The following is a 23548-nucleotide window of genomic DNA, read 5'->3' as shown; positions in this document are numbered from 1 at the left end:
GCATTTAAAATTCTTACGATTTTTCAGAATGATTGACCTTCATCTCTCAACTGAGAGATTTTTGCTGTAATATTCTTCATATATTTATTTTGTATTATAGGGCATTGACTCTGTACTTATTCTTCCATATGTACAAGACAATTGAAGGTTTAAAGCACATTAAGAAGGCAAGAAATGTCACAAATTAACTCTTTAAGGCACACATGTGAACTGAAAAACAATCCAGGTTACTACCTTGTGAATTTAATGAGAGGATACCACGAGATTGCCAAATTGCCATCCAAGCTAAATGTATCTATTTTGGACAATATAAAATAATAAACATATTTGTGGATATTAAACATTGTTTTTTGTTTGCTACATAATTCCTTATGTGGTCTTTCATAGTTTGGATGGCTTCAGTATTAATGTACAATGATAAAAAAACAAATATAAAAACCAGTGAAGGGAAGATGTGTCCAAATATTTATATTCCCAGTATATCTCAGAAATGTGGTTTCCCTGGATAAGTAAGAAACACAACTTGTCATAGCTTGTCAACCATTGCACATAGTCACATTGGGATTGTGTGTTGCACCAAGGCGGTGATGTGTTTTCATATGTTCCGATGAAGATCAAGCTTGAAATCTGGGTACCCGACAGTCTGACATGTTTATCCCCATCAAACTGTGCCTAAAAGAAATTCACCCTAACTGGAAGACAACAGCTTTCCTTAATATTTAAGCTCAGGAACATAATGCCAGCTAATCGGCGAAGATTATTTACATTAAATAACCTGAACTAATCTCTTGAAAATCTTAACACTGTGAACCTATATGCAATTAAAACTAAATACAGATACTTACAGTGAACCTATATGCTTGCCTACCAAAACTAAATACAGATACTTATGTAGCGGGTCCCGACTAGGTCCCCACTGGCAGATATATTTGTATAATCCTCTGATCGGAGTGCTCTGAAAATATTACAAATAATACAAAGAAATCAGCAAAGCAGGACAACTGTTGCTCATACTCCAGTCACTCGGATTATCTTTATTATTAACTTTGTATCTGCAATCATGAATTATCTTCTGTTCTTTGTCTGTTCCACATTGAAACACAGGTTATATCCACATTTGGATAACATGACATTTAAATAGTCTTTCAAGTTCTGTTTCCACATAAATGTATCATCACACATTTTACAGACATCAACTTGTTAACATTAATATGAAACCAAAAATAAACATACTCCCTTTAAGTCCTAATTTTAGTCTAACATCAATCATATTTACCCATTCGCTTAGACATCTTTCCTCTTTATCCTCTTATCAAAAGAGTAATTTTGTAATAACTTTACATTTTAGGTGTTCGCCTTATACAACACTTTATACAACAGAATAACCCTCATGTGCAGTATTACATTTACACTATAAGAACATAAACCTGAAAAATAAATTTAGCTGTCTAATAACTTAGCGTTCGGTGCTATGAACTGCACCTGTATATTTGTAGTATTAACCTTTTACCTTTTTACAACATTGTCAAAAACACAACTGTTTTCAACACACACTAAAATAATACATAAATGCCTCAGAGCCATAAGTAACATATAAAATAAGCAACATGCGGCCGCCATTTTCTTAACCGCGTGCTATTAAATTTAACTGTTTCACATTTAACATAATTTTCACTCATGGAACACAAATCACTGGGGATCCATATTAGTTTGTAAACATTTGTAATCACAAAAAAAGGTGTGGAACTGACCTGAAAATATTAAAAATAATACAAAGAAATCAGCGAAGCAGGACAACTGTTGCTCATACTCCAGTCACTCGGATTATGAGCTCGTCTTGCTCTGTGCATCGCTAATTGTGACGCGGCACTCGTTGTTACTGCCCCCCTGTGTCCGTTAAATGAAATATATGTCTCCATGTGTTTTTTTCAAAGTCTCTCGTTAGCATTAAATTATATGCATCAGGATAAAATAAATAAGCATTGCAGTAGAAGGACATACAAGTAATCATTTCAACAAAACTCATTTTGTGAGTGTCACACTTACAATGCATATTTTCTAGTCCACGAGTCAGTGAATAATGTCATATGGAGGTGGGGTAATACTATACATCAACAGATTTTTAGTAGAGATTTAATTGTTGAAAATTGTTAATTTTATAGTGTTGTTACAGATATATGGCTTATGAAGTATTTGTTACAGATAAATTTATTGCTCTGAATTGATTAATTCTGCATGTGAATATAAGTTTGCTCACAAAAATGGTTTGTACTTGTTTATTCACCAGTCACATTTATAAAAAGCAACAGCATAAAACTGAGCATTCAGAACGGAGAGCGCTCCAGCAGTCCTGAGAGTGGAAGTCTTAACCCTCTTGAGAGCGAACTCCTGACCTTGGTGGTTAACCTAAACCACCAAACTATTCTTTATATGTAAGAGGTACACAGAAAGGCTGTAAAATTAGCTCCTGGCACAGAGGAAAAAAAGAAGAGAAAACAGAACCTTGAGCTTTACTGCCTTCTCATTTAACTGCCTAGTGTCATGCTGAAGCAAGCAGCTTATTAACTATTTTATGGTCATGGGTTTTGATTAACTTTGTCATACAGAAATAGTCTGTAAGAAATCATAATCACCTACTGATTTTCAGCTCTCTAACCTTTTGACTCTCGTGTTTAGCTTGGACTTGTACTTGTTAAATCGGTATGCTTTTTACCTTTCCTTTTTGATTTTTTGATACTGACGCTGCTTCACATTTACGGAATTGTTTGCTTCTTTTCATTAAATGTGCTGAACTGCAGCTGCATCTGTCTCAGAGTCCACTTACAGACATGAGCCGAAAAGAGATCAGTCGAGTTTATGTGGGGTAAAAAAGAAGCTGACAGATGGCTAATTCTGATTGGCACTTTTCTGTCAGTTGTTTCAAATGCATTCCGGCTCACTCACACTGCTTAGAAGAAAATAGCAGAAAACAGAAATTCAGAAAAAAGCTATTTCATGTATGTCTGTATGTTCTCTCTCTCTCTCTCTCTCTCTCTCTCTCTCTCTCTCTCTCTCTCTCTCTCTCTCTCTCTCTCTCTTCTCTATCTATCTCTCTTTTTTTAAATTGAGCTACAGTTTTCCGTTTGTTGAACCACGCGGTCCAGCATTCGCTCCCCACCTGCATCAATGAGCCTCGGCCGCCTATGATACTGTCACCGGTTCACCATTGTTTCCTCCTTAGTCCACTTTTAAGAGATATTGACCACTGCAGACCCACAAGAGCTGCAATTTTGGAGATGCTCTGACCCAGTCGTATAGACATCACAATTTGTGGTTACGACATTGGAATTTGGATCTGAAGGTCACAGGTTTAAATCCCACCACCACCAAGCTGCCACTGCTGGGCCCTTTAGCAAGGCCCTATAACCCTCCCCTGCTCAGTTGTTAGTCGCTCTGGATAAGGGCATCTGCCAAATGCAATAAATGTAAATGTAATGTAAATGTAGACATCACAATTTGGCAAACTCGCTCAAATCCTTATGCTTGCTCATTTTTTTCCACTTCTAACACCTCAACTTTGAGAGCAAAATGTTCACTTGCTGCGTACTATATACCACCCACGAACAGGTGCCATGATAAAACGATAATCAGTGTTATTCACTCACTGGTCATAATGTTATAATGTCATAATGTTATGCCTGATTGCACTTGTAAATTCACAACAGAATCTAAAAGTAACATCACCTTGCAAATCATGAAAATGAGTTGACAGTGGCTTTAAAGTTACAGTTGCATGTTTTCAGTACTCAAATGCAGTGGAATATTACTGAGACTATAATTTTTTTTACTGCCATAGACAGAAGGACTATTAAAAGTAGGGTTGATGCCATAATTTCTGCATAAACTTTTATATTCCTGACTTTTTAAAGTGCATCTCCCCCATGGCAGTGTTTTCCTTGGCTCAAATTAAAACAGTTTTTTTTATGCTGCCTTGGTTCTTTATGGCTGTTTTTTTTTTTTTTTTACTTTCTACAACACTCACCTGAGAATCTTTTACACTCACTACATACTGTATGCACAACATAAGATATAACAATAGGATTTTGTAGGGGTAGTGGAGGCTCAGTAATAAGTGCTCTGGTTTCCAGCTAAGAAGGATGGAAAGTTCAAGCCCCAGCATCATCAAGCTCCTACTGTTGGGTCGTTTAGGCAAGTCCCTTAACCTGCTTTGCTTTTTCATGGCTGACCCCGTGTGCTGTATGTGTAGTAAATTAATATCACTGTAATTAAAAGGCTTTTAAGGCAGTTTCAGATTTGCTAAAGGAATTTACTTTTAGGTAAAATTACTTCTTGGAAAAATCTGTTCATGTTCTATTAGAAAATGTTACTTTTACATGCATGAAAGTAAAAGATTGAATAAACAGCATGCCTGATAAAGCTATTCAGTATGCTGTACCTTGTCATGCGCACTAGAGTGGGTCCATCCGAGTCTAAAATCATACCCACTTGTATGATTTGTATTTTCTTTACTTCAGATATGGTGTAATGGATTGCTGCATGCACATACAATAAGAGTTATGGATAAAGTAGCCAAGTACAAAATTCTCTGACACACACAAACACACACACACACACTCTGAAACAGACACGCACTTGCATTTGCGGTCACACATAAGCAGTCCTTCACTGTCTCACACACAAGCTTAAGTACACTAAGAGGCTTAAAGAAGCCCTGCATGCACCCTTACTCTTTATCCTTCTCTCCTTTTTTTTGTATTCCCACTCAGTTACTCATTTACATACAAAACACACATGAACACATACTTCTAGTCTTATTGAGGGTCCTAGTTAGCAAGAGCGCTAAAGCCAGTGTGCTATGCCTGCAGCGGTATCAGCAAGCCCTGCTGCATCGTCATTAGCATGCATGACTCTCTTTTGGACATTTAAGGTTAGCGGCTCCCTAGACTCGTTTCCCTTTGCAGCAGTTTAGCTTACGGCATGTATGCAACGCACACACACTTCCTGACCGACTATGTCTCTCTCTAACTCTCTCCCACACATATAGAATTTCTTTTAGCAAAAACAGTCCATTTTTACTGATCAAAACTATGCTACTTGTTTTTCCGGATTTTTTCAATGCTGTACATTTGTACACCTTACCAGCTGGTCCTAGGACTGGTGTTAAATCCAAAGAGTTAATTGTTATAAGAACATGAGATTTTTCTTATATCTTTTCTTTAAAATGTCTCTGAAGCAAAGCACAAAGTACCATCACTAAAGCCATTTATGCTATAATTACAATTATGCAAAAAATATGGTTTTTAATTGGCCTATTTTATCATATTCAGATCCTAAGATCATCTGCTGCCAGTTTGTTACACTAAGGATGCAGTGATTCATATTATCAACTAATATCTATAATCAACTTTATGTGTCAAAGAAATACACTGTATGGATGGAAGTATTTGGACACCTTATGTCAATGGATAACATACATTTTTTTTGCTTCACTCCAAACAGGAGCCCTGTCCTGTTTTAGCATGACAATGCCCCTGTGCACAAAGTGAGCTTCATGAAGATATGCGTTACATGAGTTGTAGTGGAAGGTCTTAAGTAGCCTGATAGAGTTCTGACCCTAACCCTAATAAATACCTTTGGGCTGCATTGGAACGCTGACTGCACCACAAACCTCCTCTCTCTACAATCAGTGCCTGACCTTAATGGCTGAATTAGCAAAAATCTCCACAAGCACACTCCAAAATCTAGAACATCTGGATCATTCTCCCAGAAAAGTTGATTTTGTCTATATAACGTGCATAATGGCACTGTCTTTTTAAAGACAATACATTGTATACAAGTAACAGTGAAACTACTTTCACTTGTGTTTGATTTAAACAAAAATTTTGTTGCAAGAAAGTCTACACCAACACCAAAAACTCACCATTGTGTAGGTATTCAAATGTGCACAGACGTCTGTATGAAACTAAGCTAAGTGGAGCTGAGATCATTAGAGCTTTAGTAGACATTCATTTCAAGGATTTTGCAACCAGTTACAGTTAAGCCCAAGTTAAAGCCAAAATTTGTTACATTTTATTTATTCTATTTATTTTTTGATGTCTATATATATATATATATATATATATAATGTTATATTTATCTATTTATTCTATTTAGAGTTTATTTCTATGATTTCATAGTGACTGTTAGGAAGCACTGCACAGTGGACATGCATTCATATTAATGATGTAAAATATTTGTATAAACATTTGGTCCTTTTTAAACATTTTATTTTGGTAAAATGTAAGGCAATGTAAGAAATTGTCATCATGCTATGCGCATTGAGCTCCCTGTCTAGCAACAGATGTTAGTTTTTAAATGACAAAATATTTCTTTTCATGATGAAAAAGTTAAAACAACAGACATCTGTTGTTCTAACACAGTGGATTGAATAAAGCATCTAATTTTGAAATGCATCTCATGTTAAAGTTAATTAAAAAGGAAAAAAAAAAAGTCAAATTCCTGTTTATCGCCCTTAGATCATTAGGAAACAGCGTCACTTACTATCTACTTCTCATATCTACTGTAGCTTTCTTTCCATTTAAATGAACAGGAGGTGTGTTCTGAGCCGTGGACAGGTGGCAGATGTCTGTGCATAATGAGTGCGATAACAAGCATTATGTGGAAATGTGATTTCACTGCCCAGGTGCATGTGTTTCTACCTTGTAGTTGTTGACACGCTGCTGCCTGTGGATTCTCTAGTTGTATTTTTTTCACAACGCTCACCTGGAGATCACCTTCACATGTACGTACAGTACAATGCTGCACATGCTGAAAAAATTAAATAATAAATAAAAGAAAAAAATGAAACAGGCAAAATTCCATTCCCATCCACATTTAATGTAATTTTCAATATTTTTCCCTTTGCATATGTTCAGGCCTTCCACCAAGTAAAGTAAATAGATCAGAAGTTTTTTTTTTTTTCATGTGTACTACTCCTTTTTACTCCAGGCAAACTACAGCATTTTCTCTCTTTTACATTTCCCCAAGGAGCAAGAGTGACCTAGTTAGGAAAAAGTCTGTGCAACCAAAGTGTGCTGTAAAGAATATGTGCGCAGTAGTACCCAGATTCAGGACAGTAGGAAAAAATGCCATGATTAACTTATCAGGCAGGAAGGTGACGAGTTGGTGGATCTTTCTGAAGAGTTTCACAACAATATACTCTTGTGCATTATGATGCTTTGATGTTAGGAATATTGTGGGTTGTAAAGGAAAAAAATATAAGGATTTGATGGTTTTCATATAAAGTGCATATAGAAAACCCCAGAAGCAGTAGAACTTGTCATGAAAATATGTCAAAATAAATTTGCAACATTGATGATATTTTAAGAAATATATGAATAGGGTCTACATTTCTTTATTTACATTTTTTTGTTTAAATAAACGTACATACCTGTGTTAAAATGAGCTACAAACAAGATTTAACTGATATTTTGTGCTAGATTCCCTGATGTGAGTAACATCAATGAGCCTGTAATGTTTTACAAGGTTGGAGACACTTGTAGATGGATCTTGCATGAGTCCTCTAAATGGATTAACATATCAAGCCTGTTTTTATGTTGCAATGCATTCATCTGTATCTGTTTAAGATCCTAGATAAAACGATATTTTAAGACCGAGTGGTTGAATGTTTCTAGGATTTATATGGAATTATCAATGTAACCAGCAGATTAAATTAAACTAATTACGTTTTAAAATTGATTCAATCAGAGTCAGAGTCATGTAAGTCTTGATTTGTATGTAGGTTTGGGGTCTATATTTGGTCTGCAAATCCACCGATGGACAATTTGCAACCTTCTAGTGAAAGTCAAAATCAAATTTTTAGGGTGAAATATGAAAACTGGACAGAATTCATTCTGCAATTAATTGTCATTGTTTTTGCCAGACATGCTGACAATGTTTTTTGTTTGTTTGTTTGTTTGTTTTTTTATATAATTGTTAAAAATTATTTTTATTTTTAAGAGCTTTAGGGACAATCTTCAAGCTGACACAATTGTTTAATGATAACAATCTGTTTGCTTTCACAGTATTGTTGCAGAACTATCTTAAACATGGTCAGATATATCCAGGATTTCCTATTAGAAGATTAAACTCAAAGATTATTAAACTAATTTCTAGACTTTTTTTTTTTTACTAGTTTTAAACTTTAAAAAAGTTGTTTTATTTTGATTTCTAAAACAAGCTAAATTATCTGGTAATAGAATAATAAAATATTATTACCTTTAAATAATTATAAAATAAAAATAGTTTTTGTAATTTTTATTAATAAATTATTAATTAAACTGTATTTGTGCATGTGAAAGGCAGAAAGAAAGAAAGAAAGAAAGAAAGAAAGAAAGAAAGAAAGTAAGAAAGAAAGAAAGAAAGAAAGAAAGAAAGAAAGAGCTATCTATTTATTTTGACATACACTACTGTTTTCTCTATTACCTGACTGATTGAACTGAGTGAATTACTTGTTTTAGCAGATGTATTTCAGTACCTTCCCTGGAGTTATTATGAGATTAGCATGTACAAACAAATCATCTTTCACCTTCAAGTTATGCAAATATATTAATCACACATTACCATGAGCCATGAGGCTTGAATAATGAAATAACCACATGGTGCTTATTTTCTCAGGTAATTCTCATGCTGACCAAGCTGTACGACTTCAACCTTGGCAGTGTCACTGAGAGCTCCCTGTGGAGGTAAGTTTATAAAAAAAAAAAAAAACAATCCTGTAATAAAAGTAATTTTGGTGAACACATGTTCTGCGTTTTAAGACCTTCAGATATTCTTTATGGAAAAAACTGTTTCCTGATGTTTCTGTACTACAGCAAGTTTGTTTGAAATGAATCAATAATGATGGGGTTAAGGTACAAGCTGTCGCTTTAATGTGAGGATATACAAAAGGTATCAAAAGGTTTTTAGACTAATGATGGTAACTGCAAGGTCGAACAAAGATCAAACGTGAAATTCTGCGTGAAACTGGAACACAGAAATGTTAAACATGACATACGTTTGACATACGGCGATGCTGCAATGAGTTGATAGGTGTTTTGAATAGCACGCATACTTCAAGCTCAGAAGAACATCCTACAACCTACTCACCAGATTTGGCTCCTGCTGACTTGGCCCTCTTCCCAAAGATGAAGATCCCGCTCAAAGGTCGACATCATTCCAGAGATTCAGTGTGAATCGCAGAAGGTGCTTGACAAGCTTAAAAAAAAAAAAAAAAACATCCAGGACGGATTCCAGAAGTGGCAAGACCGCTGGGAGCGCTGTATTGCTGTGCAAAGGGACCATTTTGAAGGTGATAGTGTGTAACCGTAGATAAATAAAGTGTTTCTTGTAAACAAAACGAGTCTCAAAAGTGTTTGATATTACATCATATGCAACATTTTAAACTTTCAAATATACACTATATGGACAAATGTATAGGGACACCTGACCTTTCCTGCTATATGTGGTTCTTTTTCAAACTGTTACCACAAATCTGGAGACACACAATTGTAAAGGAAGTCCTTAAATGCACTATGATAAAATTTAGAATTTTCTTGAACTTGGAGACACAAACCAGTTCCAGCATTGCAATGCCCCTGTGCACAAAGTGAGCTCATTGAAGATCTGGTTTACATGGTTTGGAGTGGAATATCTTGCGTGACCTACTATAGAGCCCTGATCTCATCCCTACTGAACACCTTTGGAATTAATTGGAATGTTGACTGCACCTCAGGTCTCCTCACCTCACCTACATCAGTAGCCGACTTTACTAACTCCCTTGTGCCTGATGAACACAAATGTCCACAAAAACACTCCAAAATCTAGTGGAACATTTTCCCAGAAGAGTGGAGTGAATTATGACCATGTGTCTGCAAACTTGGCTATATAGTGTATGATAATAACTTGGCATCACATGGTGACTTGGCACCAAGAATGGTAAAGATGCTAAAAATGTATTTCATAGTAACATAACACATTTTGGCACAATGTTTTAGCTAAATATCTATATTTTTGTTATTTCTTTGTGTGAAAAGGGGCTTCTGTCTAGCTATACTTCCCCATAGTCCAAACATGTGACAAATTTGAGCAATGTTTTCAAATGCAGTGAGTGACCAATATGTGCCAGGCATTCCTGCAGCTCCTTTAATACCACTATAGGTACTATAGGTCTCATGGCTGTTTTTCTAATAAAATATTCTCTGTTCCTTTTAAAATTTTCACTTCCTGTTCAGGGGTGACCAATGCAGTCCAATTATTGATAAGGGTCTTCACGGTGCTTTACGGCACATCTGATGTTTTAGAATGTTTTGTACCCTTGTTCTGATTAGTGCATTTTTACAATGAGATCTCAAACATGCTTTGTGTGCTCTTTATACCAATAAGATGTCAAAAACTATAGAAACAGTTGGTCTTTATTTGTGGTTTATTAGAATCACTTTATTATCGATTACAGCTGTATGAGAATTCTTTTATACATGAGTTTAAATGTGATTGGTTCATTCTCAGCACAAAGACACACAATTATTTTTTTCTTCAAATGTTTGAAGTTGCCATATTAAAGGTTATTAAAGTTTTTTTTTATTTCACTAAAACCTGCCATTTTAACATGGTGTAAACTTTTTTTTTAAATATATCCACAGTAATACAGTTACATTGCTCTTGTTCAGTGAAATCAGTATGCATAATTACAGTGGTGGAATCCACAATCGATTCCTAAGTTATTATATTTCATATTGACTGGCCAGTTGAATTGAATTACTTTAAGCTAAAACTCAATAACTCAAAAACAAGTAGCTTATAAATAATGCCAGCTTGGACCCATGGCTCCAATAAATAGCTGGAATATCAGTGTTTGCATTACCTTTATATCAGGAATAGTTTACCTACAGTATAGCTCAGCCAAAAACCCTTTTAAATGTAAAACACGTTTGTTTGTCCGAACATAATAGAACATAATGAAAAGTTAATGTCAATAATAGACTAATCACCTTAGGACTAATTTAAGGTGAAAATATTTGTTGTTAGTGGTACAGATATGGTATTCCTACTGTAATTAAACTTCCTTTTGGCTTCTCCCATTAAAGGTCGCCACAGCGGATCATCCGCATGTTCGATTTGGCACATGTTTTTACGCTGGATGCCCTTCCTAACGCAACTCTCCCCATTTATCCGGGCTTGGGGCCGGCACTAAGGCTTGTGTAACCCTAATGGCTGGGGTTGGTTCCCTGACCGGGGATCGAATCCGGGCCGCAGCGCTGAGAGCCCCATAACCAATAGACCATCAGGGTATTCCTACTGTAATTATTAACTTTAAAATGAAATCCCATTGAGCTACCTCATCATTAGAAACCAGAGCCGACAAACATGTAGCGTAAAGCCTTTTTTTTTTTCTTTTTGCGGTAAGTCTGTTAAATGAATAAGTCATCAAGCCCAGTCACAAGCACTTGTTTACTCTGTATATCAGTAATTTGGTTACTAAGTTTACATAAGGCGACATTTCTTAATCAAAAGCAAATCTTGAGATGTATTCAGATAAAGCTAAGCTGATTATTAATTTGAACAAATAGCATGCTGACACAACTTAACGCTTAGTGTCCTTGACTTAATGAACCGTGAATAATTGTAACACAAATAACACACAGTGATGATCCATATCATTGAAGCATAATGAATTGTTCTTGTAATCTGCTTATTCCAGATTGGACACATCACAGGCTTCAAAGATTTACAAAATGCGCCTGTTATTTCTTTTGCACCTATTTCTGATGGGCTTTAAAGCAATCCTTTCAGTCTATTACTTCTCTGATTCTGGCTTATTGACCGCGATACAGTAATTTAAGAGTCACATAAAATGTCACACGCATTATTTCGTTGGCCCTGGGAATAGCTGTGAACATCTACAGGTCTGAAAGTGATACAGTAATTTACCACAGGAAAATTCTGATTGTCTGTGAAATCATAGGCTTTTAATGGGAGCATATGCCATTAGCTTTTTGCAGCTTGGTGCTTTGATTCCACTCCTCTTGGCAAATAATTTCATCAAGGTTAAGAGGGTCATACTGATACATTCGCAAATTCTAAATCCTCTGTATAGTTTAAATGAGATTTTTTGGTTACTTGGGTGTGCATTTTGGTTTGTTGTCTTTTTTTATTATTATAATCTTCTCTGCAATTTAAGCCTCGTGAATCACTGAAAACATATAATTATCCGTTAATACTTTCTTTCATAATTTTTTCCAATGATTTATCAACCCTATGTACCACTTAGAGCATTCCCAATTCACAATGCCTCCACCTTTTCCTTCAATGTGGGTATGCTATTCTGGGGAACAAACACAACCTTTCGGTTTCCATTTTTTTTGCTTCATATAACCAGTATTCTGTTTCAAAAGATTTCTGATTTGTCTTTTAGCATGCATGGCTGTGTTTGGTAGTACTCCCAGGAATGTTTGAAGTCAGTGGCTCTATAGCTTTTTTGACTCATTTGTTGTGTTTAAAATGGGAATTGGTAGCTCAGTGTTGGTCTTCTGTTCAAAAAGGGTCAGTGTAAATCGCAAGACTGGCAAGCTACTACTGGGCTCTTGAGCTACTACTAAGACGCTCAATATAAATAGTATTATTGTGAGTAACCTTGTATAAGGGTATTCTTTAAATGTTGTAAAAATATGTATATATAAAATCTGGCTAAGTTTCAGAGTTGATTAATAATACAATAATAGTAATAGTAATCAACATTTTCTGAATTAAACAGTCAACTATGAGTTTGCTTTACAATTGTTTATTTAATGATCCACATTTGCTTGTTTTAAACATGTTTTAAAGTAAATTTTAAATTACTCTTTAAATTATAAATGGCACTTGAAAAACCAGCAAACAAACAACTGAAAATAAACAAGGCTTACTGAATATGAGAAGGTAATGAAGGTATCATATCTTTGGAGCATACAATCAGGCTGATTTGGCACTTAGCTATTGAGGTTTTCAGTAAGGCAGATCTCATAATCTTAAAACTCAATTTGGAGCACAGCCTGCACAGCGTCTATGCAGATTCTAAGCAATTAAAAACTAATGAAGGTTCTGGAGTCTATTCTAAAAGATTTAAGCCACTATTTTTTTGAGGGGAAAAGAAACATGCTTTAGCCTCCTCAAAGTTCAAATAAGGTTCATTTTTTAAATCTAAGCAATGGCAAACATGGAACAGACTATTTATCTATGAGAGGCACAATGTACAACTGTGTTTCCTTCATTTATTACACAGTTAGCCATCATTCTATGGCCAATTTATTAAGAACACCATATTAATATTGGGTAGGAAAACATTCTGCCAGAAAAGCCTTAATACGTCATGCCATGGGTTGCACATTGTATTTCTTTGATATAATAGATCTGGTGACTGGAGAGGTCAAATGGAGTGGCAAAGAGTCTCAGAAAAGGATATAAAAAGTTTAGCAACGCTACTCAGATATGCTGTAGCATTCGAACAATGCTCTTCTGGTATTGAGAGTTCCAATATTTGCTAAGAAAACATTTCGCATACCATCACCACCAGCTTGAACTGTTAACACAAGGCATTTTGTGCCATTTACATTTACTGCATTTGGCACACTCCCTTTTCCAGAGCGACTTACAATTATCTCTTATACAACTGAGCAGTTGATAGTTAAGGGCCTTGCTCCAGGACCCAGCAGTGGCAGCTTGGTAGTGCTGGGAGTTGAACTCATGACCTTCTGATCAGAAGTTTCGGATTCATTCTGCTGACACCAATTTCTGACCTTGCCATCTGCATGTCTCAGCTAAAATTCATCACTTACTGTGAGTCTGTGTCTACTGCTCCCTCAGTATGCTGTTCCTGGCTGTCCTCTTCTGCTTTTGTAGCTCAATAATGGCTGTGTTGAACATTGTGTTATGATTTTTCTGTTCAACATTGTTGTAAAGAATGGTTATTTGAGTTACTGTACACTAAAAACGCAATGATTGTTAAGTCACCAACAACTATGACATCCACAGCAAGATCATTTACAGTTGAAATAATATTTCAGCACCTTAAGAGATGCAATGATTAAATTACTGTATGTGAGAACGTAGCATTAGTGTGTGTGTGTGTGTGTGTGTGTGTGTGTGTGTGTGTGTGTTTGTTGTGGTTATTTTTTTATAGAATTTTACTTCATTTGCAAGTTTGCAACTAAAAGCGAGCTGCTCCTCCAGCAAACCTCTAAACAAAACTCACCTTCTCAGCTTGGGTGCAGTAACATATTTTCCACAGGAAAAAAAATTTAGTCATTCAAGTTAAACGGCTATAGATTCGGCAACTAAAGCGAATCCTCATTACAGGTGAATGAAATTGGTGACTAAATCTTGTGAAAGCGAAGCTTTTCCCCAAGCATCATTTATTAGCTTTCACTCAAGATGTCCCTTTTTTTGCCTTTTCCCCTCAGCAACTGTGTGCCAGTGGCAGAGGCATAACACAGGTCCAACCTCACAACATTAAATCACATATTTTTTGGAATAGTCCATGAGTAGCTGATCGATACAAAGATGATGTAATTTTCCAATAGTCCTGTTTGACCCCTGCAAAGGTCCAGAGCAACAGTCATGAATCACCTCCTGCCATCTGGATCCAGAGAGAAAAGTGGTGTATTTCATCTGCTCTGTTACCATTTCATTATAAATCTCGGCAGGAAAAAAACCCTCCAGAGTCAGGCTATTTATTGTCAGCCCCTGGCAGAGGTTTTATGCTGCTTTATGCTGATCTCAGAGCAGCCGCTTTATGAGTTCTTGTTATAGTTAAAGCTCAAGTTAAAGTAAGGCTTTAAGACACTATAAAAGTTGTAGCCTGAACATTTTAGGTTGTGGTTCATCCTGATCACAGGAAAATGAAAACTGTTACAATAAATTGCAGTGGATGGTGTAGTGCTTCCAGCATGCATATTCAAAGGAACTAAAGCCTCTTACTGTATATCAGGGCCCTTCGTTTAAGCTGTGCATTTGATTGCTAGCACTGAACAGACATTTTGATTAAGTCTGAATGAGAGATGCCTTATCTTATCCACAAATTAGACTATCTTAGGCAGGCATTTGATTATTTAGGCCTTGTTCAGAATTTATTTGAAGTGGCAACTGGAGAAAAATGAAAAATTGTTAAACCTTTGAGAAGTTTGAATTGGCACGTTTCAAAGAAACACAGATTTCACATTAGTACTAAGATGAATTATTAAAAAATGTGCAGCCCCACATCAAACTTCTTGAGAACTTGCCTACATTGGATGTAAAAAGACAGCTGAAAATGTCCAGTGTTGTAAGGGTACTTCACACACACACACAAAAAAATTTAATAAAAAAATAACCAAATAACCAAATGTTTGCTGCTTATTTAAAAATCAGCTAAGAATTGAATTGGAGCCTGGGAGCACTTTAACTATAAAATAAATTCTTTGGGCCCTGTCAGTGCACATTTAACTAACACAATTCAATTATTACAGTAAAGAAGATTATTTATAGACTAACTAGTTTTTGAGTTATTGTGGTTTGGATTCAATTCAGCTCTACAGGCGAACAGGATAATAACTCTAAAAGCTAAGCAGTAAATGTAATAAATTGGATTATTGTGGGTTGTGATGTCCACCACTGTAATTTGTTTTGTTTTTATTTATTTTTTATTCATAGACCGCCTAACTAAGCTTTATTGATGCATCTAAAATGTCCACCTTAACAACCACTGCTATAAGAGACACAGTTCATGGGTGATGGGGTTAGGTAGTTAAAACTGAGTAATTTAAAGCTACATTAAATAATTGCAAATAATTTTAATACAGTTTTAACAAAAAAATCTAAAAGTCAGGTGTTTCATAGGATTTTGTTGTTTTTCTTTATCTTTAGTAAAAAAGTTTTTAAAAATGGCAATGCTAACAAATACTGTATCACTGCAAAAAAAAAAAAAAATAAATAAAAAAGTCAGTGAGAAATTCTTTCAATTAGGAACATTTACCTAATCTGTTCCCAGTGGTTAAAATTGGTCTGTCATTCATATTTTTAGCTAATTGCTGCTTCCTAAAATTTGGTTATGTTGGATCATTTCTGGTTTACCCTAGTGTCAACCCCACTGCCATATCGCAAGTTATAGAAAACTAAATGGAAAACAGAACCTACAGCTTACATTACATTGTTGATTACTGAACTGTTTAATCCCATAACAGAAACAGCAAAAAAGATAGATCATTCTTCTAATACGGGAACTGGGAAACCCTTAATAGTTTTATGAGAATCATCCGACAGCAAGTTTACTGTTCATAAATGAATTTACACAGAAGGTTTTCAAAAAACTGCACTTGTGGAAGTTTTTTTCGTTGAGAAATTCTCTGTCTCGCTTAGAGAACTCTGTAAGATTCTATGTAGAACCCTACTACAGAGGGTTTCATATTGGCAAACCCTTTTAGCAAGGTAGAATGCTCAACAATCATGTTTTTTTTGTGGATCTTTTGTATTTCTTTGCCTCAGAAAACAGTTGAATATTTGAAATATTTAATGAAATTTTAACAATTTAAGTGCATGAAACTTGGTTTAGAAGTTAACAGTACACCACACCACAGAGAAATTTATCCAATAGAGGTTTCTGGCTCATCATCCTGAGAAAGCCTGTAAATGTTCTACATAATTTGGAAAAACAGGTAAAGAAACACAATTAAAACAGTAAGAGAAACTCTGTAGAAAGCTAAAACATTTAACCAACCTAAAGAACTGCAGTGGAATTATTTCATAAGATCAAAAAGCCAGAAACAGTCCAAAGAATCAAACCAAATATAGATTTTTCTTCTAAAAAAAGTTTTTGAGAGGTCATTGCCAGGGAGTTTCATAACCCAGACATTCCTCTAATCCACTAGCGACCTCATGAAATGTGCCGAGAGAAAGAAGATTGAAAAATTGACCCATACTGAAGCTGTTTATCCCTATCTCACTGGTAAACACTGTGAACACTTTTGAGTGTAGAAATTGTGGAGGCGTGGAAAGCCGTGTGGAGGTACAATGCCTTGGCCTTAGCAAACAAGGTCAAATGCTGTTCTGAGGCTGTTTTTGCAATTTGTGTACATGATTGTCATCCTGTGATATCTTCATAGAGCTGGAATTTAGAAAAGTACTACTGTCATCAGTTTTGAGGACACAGGGGCCAGTGTCTGGGTCACTCAATCTATACATAATTGAGCCTTAAAAGGACAGAGGAAACATTTTTGTGGGAAATCCATGTACTTGTTTTCTCTTTACAGATAAAAATGTGTGTGAAGGTAATACCAAGTAATGCTAGTAATGCGAAGATGTTCTTAGACACAGCACACGCAGGTATCGGATCAATAGTAAAAAGAATTTTGCTTCTAGAAGAGTGTAATATCTAGAAGATGGGTATTTTGGAAAGCATTAAAGGTTCCATATTGAATCATGTGACAGACAACCATTTGAGTTGCAAAATGTATAATAAAGTAAATTTTTTATATTATCTTAGATCAGGAAGTTATATTCAGTAAGGGCCTGAATAGGTGTCAATATTCATTTTAGACAAGCAAAAGCTACACCTGCAATCCAAGATCAACTACATTTTGCACCCCTTTGCTAGTATTAAATATAATATTGAATCAACACACTTTGTTTGGCTTGAAAAAGAGCACAGGGTGGCTAAGCCAATGTTTTGGAGTTTGGGAGACAAAAATTGGATGGTGTTGGTGCAAATTAAATTTGATTTTGAATATTTTATTTATCTAATTTAGAAGACAAATAGCCTTAAATTGTCACATATTCATTACAGCACATTTAACTTTTTTCTTCGCATATTCCAGCTTGCTCAGAAGCTGGGGTCAGAGTGCAGGGTCAGCCATGATACAGTGCCCCTTAAGCACAGAGGGTTTAGGACCTTGCTCAAGGGCCTAAGAGTGGCAACCTGGCAATAACGAGGCTCCGATCAGTAACCCAGCACCTTAACCACTGAGCTACCACTCCCGTTATGAAAATGCTATTAAATTTATCTCCCAAAATGACATGTAACGGTTTTAATATTATTTAATTTTGATGTGTTCTAACCAAACCTTGGTGTCTTTATGATTAGAGTTAGGTTAAGGGAGCCATTTAAAACATGTAGCATCAATGATGTTACAGTAAGTGACTTATAATTGTGAGTAGGGGGTGCCTTTGATGGAACTAAATATGTGTACAAAAGATGACTAACTGTGTATATAATTTACTCTGCATGTTGCTGATAATGTAGTTGACTATATCATTGCAGAATATTTTTTTAATTACAGAAGCATCCACTTATTGGTATATACATACAGTGCATTATAAGAATGCATAAGAAACACAGAAAAGATTTCATAAATATTTTACATTTAAACTATTATCTATATCTTATATGGTCTGATAAACTTGAGTATACTTGAGTACTTGAGTATATACATTAGTAAGTGAAATCTCACAGCGATCTAAATGGTAGAACCAATTCTGTCATAGAGCAGTGCTCAGCCTGCACAAGAACAGCTTAGCATGCAAAATTAGAAGTTTGAACCGTAACACAATTGCAGTACAGAGGTATCGGCCTTCTTTCAAATACTTGAGGACACAGACACCCATGATTCAATTTCAGTGATTGATATATATAAGGAGAAAGTATGCCATCCCAGTTATCCGGAGGGTATGGTCAGTTTTGGTTCCTTCACGCATTGCCATGGCTTGTTGTTTTCAGGCTATGTGCACATTAATCTTGATGAGGTTCAAAACTGCATTGTCATTTTAAAATGTTCTTTGTTTGCACTGGTATTTTAAAGTGTCTTTCCAAAAATTGCTTGTTCACACTGAAACATCTGAAAACATTTGTGCAATGTGAATGTGTGAAAACGTAAGAAGCTTTGTTTGCCTGTGTCATTTCTGTTAGGTGTTTATTTATTTTTGTCTCTTTGTTTTGTTGCAGTTGTAAGTGAATGTTCTTTCCCCTGTGGAAAAAAATGCAATATGAAAGTTTGTACAATCTGGGACACTAAAACTGCAGTACAACATCACCCACAATCTTTTTTGTTTTGAGTTTCTCAGTCAATTTTACAAATTAAAAAATGGTAATTACAAATGTATCCACTTGAATAAAGCTCAACTGTTAAATGGAAAAAACGTGTCAATGCGGACAATAATAGATTTGGTCAAAAGGTTAGGACAAATTAATGAGGATAATCATTAAAGGAGTTATGGTCTAAATTTGTGCATGGATACATTGTTGCTTTATTGTTGGACATTTCACAAAGAAAACAAAAACAAAAAAAAATAAAAAATTGGCTGATGGATTTGTATACTATCCAAGGGTCAGCAATAAAAAATTTTTTATGTTTAGATCTATTGTAAAACAAAGTGAAAAAGAGGCCAAAAGTAACAAATGCATGTCTCAATCTATCTCTCCCTTCTTAAATTTTTTTCTTAAATACAAGGTTTATTTGTGCAAAGTCTAATGTAAGGCATCACCATTGTTCATTGTCAAATAAACACCATAACAATATTTAATCTACACTGTCCGGTCAGCAGCACTTCAGACATAATAAATAACAGCTTGGAATAAATGCTACCCATGAATGGGTAATAAACCCATCCATATTTCTAGGTACATCTGTAATTAAGAATTCCATTAAAAATGTTTTTGAGGACTGAAAAATGAACTGAATAATTTCATTATCATGCATGATCCTCAGCTAGTTAAAGGCACTGTCAGATTTAAATTGTGACAAGTAATTCATCGAGTCTTTACCGTGTTCTCTCATTAATTTTCAGGTCAACTGACTACGGAACCACTTATGAGAAGCTTAATGAGAAAGTCGGGGTGAAAACCATACTTAGTTACTTGTATGTCAGCCCGAATAACAAGCGAAAGGTAAGTCTTGCACATAACATCCTCAGCATAAATATTTAACTATATGATTATTAAAATGTAGTGAGGACACCTTGTACCACTTTGTTTGGAAGAAGGCTGACTTTTAGCTTGAATGTATATTAGCTTATATAGTCCTTTTTTTTTATATTCATCACCCGTGTAGTCCTTGCATCTACTTATATTTTTTTATGATATGGTCAATGCACTGAAAGAGCTCATAAATCCAGTACATCCAATAGAGCCTGCAATAGAAGAAAAAATTTCAACAAGAGATTTGGTAGTATTCAAAGCAAAACACTTGCGCTTTATTCATATTGATAAGCCTGTAGTCTCTGTCTCACAGGGTCTCTGAGTTATGAACTGCGTGGAAAGAGAGCTGTAAATTTGCAGTGTTTTAATCAAAGCCGAGACAAGAGGGTTCAAATTTACGGCCCAGAGGCTCCTGCGGCTCATCGAGTGACGGCACAAACCATTAGTCTCGCTCCTCCCTTGTCCTCTTATCCCTCCTCAAATCCTCTTTTCTCAGTCACAAAGGGCTCGTTTCCCTCTCATTAATTATAGCCTTGTAATGAAGACAGAATGTGTCCCTGGCATTTACTGTAGGACTTGCTTGGTATAACTGCCCCTTGAGTTGCCATTTTTAAACATTTATTAAGTGGTAAGCCAATAGTTATCATTGCTTTAAATACTGCGAAATTCAATTATTAATTATCAACACATCATTATTTGATTCTTTTACGCATATTTATGTTTAAATCTTTATTTAGTAGCCCAGTCCCTCTATAAATAAATGAGTTGTTTTCTTGCATTTTCTATATGTTTGCCATCTTCTTAATCTTTCATGTTTTGCATGACTTTTTGCATTGTTTATAAATTATTGTTTATAATCGTTACCTAAATGTAAATTGTGTTGGGCCTAAGAGGTTTAGAAATTGACTATAAAAATGCCTATAAATGAAAATAAGTAATAGTGATGTGCGGGAATGTACCGTATTTTTCGGACTATAAGCTGATACTTTTTTTAATTTTGAACCCTGCGGCTTAAACAACGAAGCGGCTTATTTATTAATTTTTCCTGGGTTTTTCCCGGGTTTCACAAACTTCAAGCCAAAAAACTGAACCCCATAACATTAGACCAATTAAATTTCCGAACAGAAACGAAAAAACGCACCTCACCTGTGTTCTGAGCTGCACAGCGATTTAAACGCACAACGATGCCAAAAGAAAAACTCCAGAGAGAAATAATTGTGAAAGTAAGGAGAAAGATAGTGAACAATGACTTTCTGGGTCGGCTACTGTTTAGATACAAGCCGTTGTAACGTGTTGAGTCTGGGTGAAGGGAGAGCTCGCTAACTCCAGTTGCAACAGAAATCATAAAAGCACAGACAGGTTTCCAAAACTCGTGCTTTTTTATTTTTCTTTGCAACAACGTTATGGTTTAGTCGAAGAAACTTAGAAATGAGCATCAGAAAATAAAAAGGACATATTCCTCGGTCTTGCACACATGCAGTAATAGCGGAAAAATGAGGAGGCAGGCTATTCCCAAAATGCCGCTCTGCTCTTAAAGGAGCCACAACATATTTCACCCATGTAACAGACACTGTCGTTAGAGCCTGTGTAAAATTCATTAGTTTCAATGTAGACTGCGGCTTATAGACAGGTGCGGCTTATTTATGTTTAAAATAAAAATCTTTGTCAAATTCAGTGGGTGCGGCTTATATATGGGTGCGCTTTATAGTCCGGAAATTACGGTAGTTATTTGTAGTTTAATAGTAGCAATGGTTTAGTAGAATAATCATTTTTGCTTGATATATTCATGCAGCATGTCATTACTTTGCTGATTTGTACTATCTTGCACATTTGATTTATTATGGTTTTTAATGTAATCAGGTAGATATTATTATAATATTAATTAATGAATTATTTTATATTGGGGTATGGAGACGGATGATCTGCTGTGGCGACCCCTAATGGGAGAAGCCAAAAGAAGAAGAAGCATTAATTATTTTGTAATAATAATAATATAATTATCCATCAATTAATTAATTAATTAATATTAATAATTATTGAAAGGCTGCTTTACTTTTACTATATAAGACTGTTTCAAATCATTATTTAATCCTTCTCAGATGTTTATTCCAGCTCAAAACAGACAATCCAGAGGCTACTAAGAGTAGAGTTGAACATTGTAGAATAATCTTTTAGCTATAGCTGTGGACATCACATCCACCACCTATCATCATTGTATAAGGAACTCAGAAATGTTGTTATATGACATTATTACTTGACAGAATTACTAATTTGAACGTGTTTTGCATTAATTTATTTACTTTTGTTGTTAACACTGTAGTCTACAAAAACATTCGAGCTGGAAATCAATTTGTTGAATATGTATCATTTTTAATTGATGTTTTACTCAAACAACATAATAATAGTGATGTTCTGAAACAGTTTTTACTTGAATTAATGAAAAAACCTCTAACGCACTGACACGTTTTCTGAATTGGTGGTCAAGTATTAAAAATGAGCTGTAATTAACAGTAAGCAATAAAAGAATTTATTTTCAATGGAATTTATCTTCTAACAACAACTTACTGTAAATAATTTGGGACAGATACAACAAATACAGTTCTATATAATCACATATATAAAATAAAAGTACATCACTGAGTAAGCATTGTCCTTGCTCTCGTAACATTTAATTCTTAGTGGCACACTTTTCTTTTTGTCCTGTACCTTTTGATTGATTATCTTGTTTACATGACATTTGCAACATTAAATTATATATATATGTTTGTGTGTGTGTGTGTGTGTGTGTGTGTGTGTGTGTGTGTGTGTGTGTGTGTGTGTGTGAGCTGGGGGCGGTATTACTGTAGCTCAGTGGTTAAGGCTCTTGTTACTAATCAGGAGGTTGGGGGGGGGTTCAAGCCCCACTATTGCCAAGCTCTTGCTCTTGGGGCCCTCAGTGCTCTAGGGGGATGTGACATGGCTGACCCTGCACTGTGACCCCAACCTCCTAACAGCACTGGGATATCTGAAGAAAGAATTTCACTGGGCTGTAAATACACATTTGACAAGTATAAAGCACCCTTCTTTCTTTTTTATTTTCCCCAGAATCCTCAGCTGATGACCTTTACATGACATTACATGACCTCAGGCACTATATCCCGGTTAAAGTCATTGTAACTTACATCATCTAAGCATTAATAATGCACAACTGTTTTTTTTTTTGTATCTCAGTTCCGCTCTTAAATGTTTGTGACTAAATTTAGCATTCATCTGCTTGTTCTGGTTAGTGTTTTTTTTTTTTCTTCACATTACCTAAAACAAAAACATTTTTCTGCAGAATACATCACTTGTATCTGTTTGTCTGATTCTTGACAAAATTGGATCTTAATTTGTGCTGTTGATATGTTTTTTCCTTTTTTAAATAGGCATTTATTTATTTATCTATTTAATTTTTTTATGTATTTATTTACCTCTTATTGTAAAATAATGTATTATTTATTTCCCACTTAAACACCCCACACAGCACTGTTACAATGTTCTACCTTTCAAAATCCGGATTTATGTTAACACTGATATTTTTCAAGGTCCCAGTATGATTTCTAACAAAACATGCTTGTGACATTTTGATATAAT

At 35.2% G+C, this 23548-nt stretch overlaps 1 protein-coding gene across 2 annotated transcripts in view; it reads left to right on the top strand.

The window, feature by feature from the left end:
- sorcs1 (sortilin-related VPS10 domain containing receptor 1) overlaps positions 1 to 23548 on the top strand; it is a 229872-nt gene that overhangs the window by 123183 nt on the left and 83141 nt on the right. For both annotated transcript variants that reach the window (XR_014530515.1, XM_083523081.1), the window contains exons 2-3: positions 8656 to 8723; positions 19807 to 19906. Coding sequence is in view for 1 of the 2 variants with exons in the window: in XM_083523081.1 (XP_083379207.1) it covers positions 8656 to 8723; positions 19807 to 19906 (168 nt within the window). In the remaining variant the exon portion in view is untranslated. The remainder of the gene's footprint in view (positions 1 to 8655; positions 8724 to 19806; positions 19907 to 23548) is intronic.

This window comes from Silurus aristotelis, assembly GCF_946808225.1.
Source record: "Silurus aristotelis genome assembly, chromosome: 20".
NCBI classification, from domain to species: domain Eukaryota; kingdom Metazoa; phylum Chordata; class Actinopteri; order Siluriformes; family Siluridae; genus Silurus; species Silurus aristotelis.
This window is presented reverse-complemented; position numbering and strand designations above follow the sequence as displayed.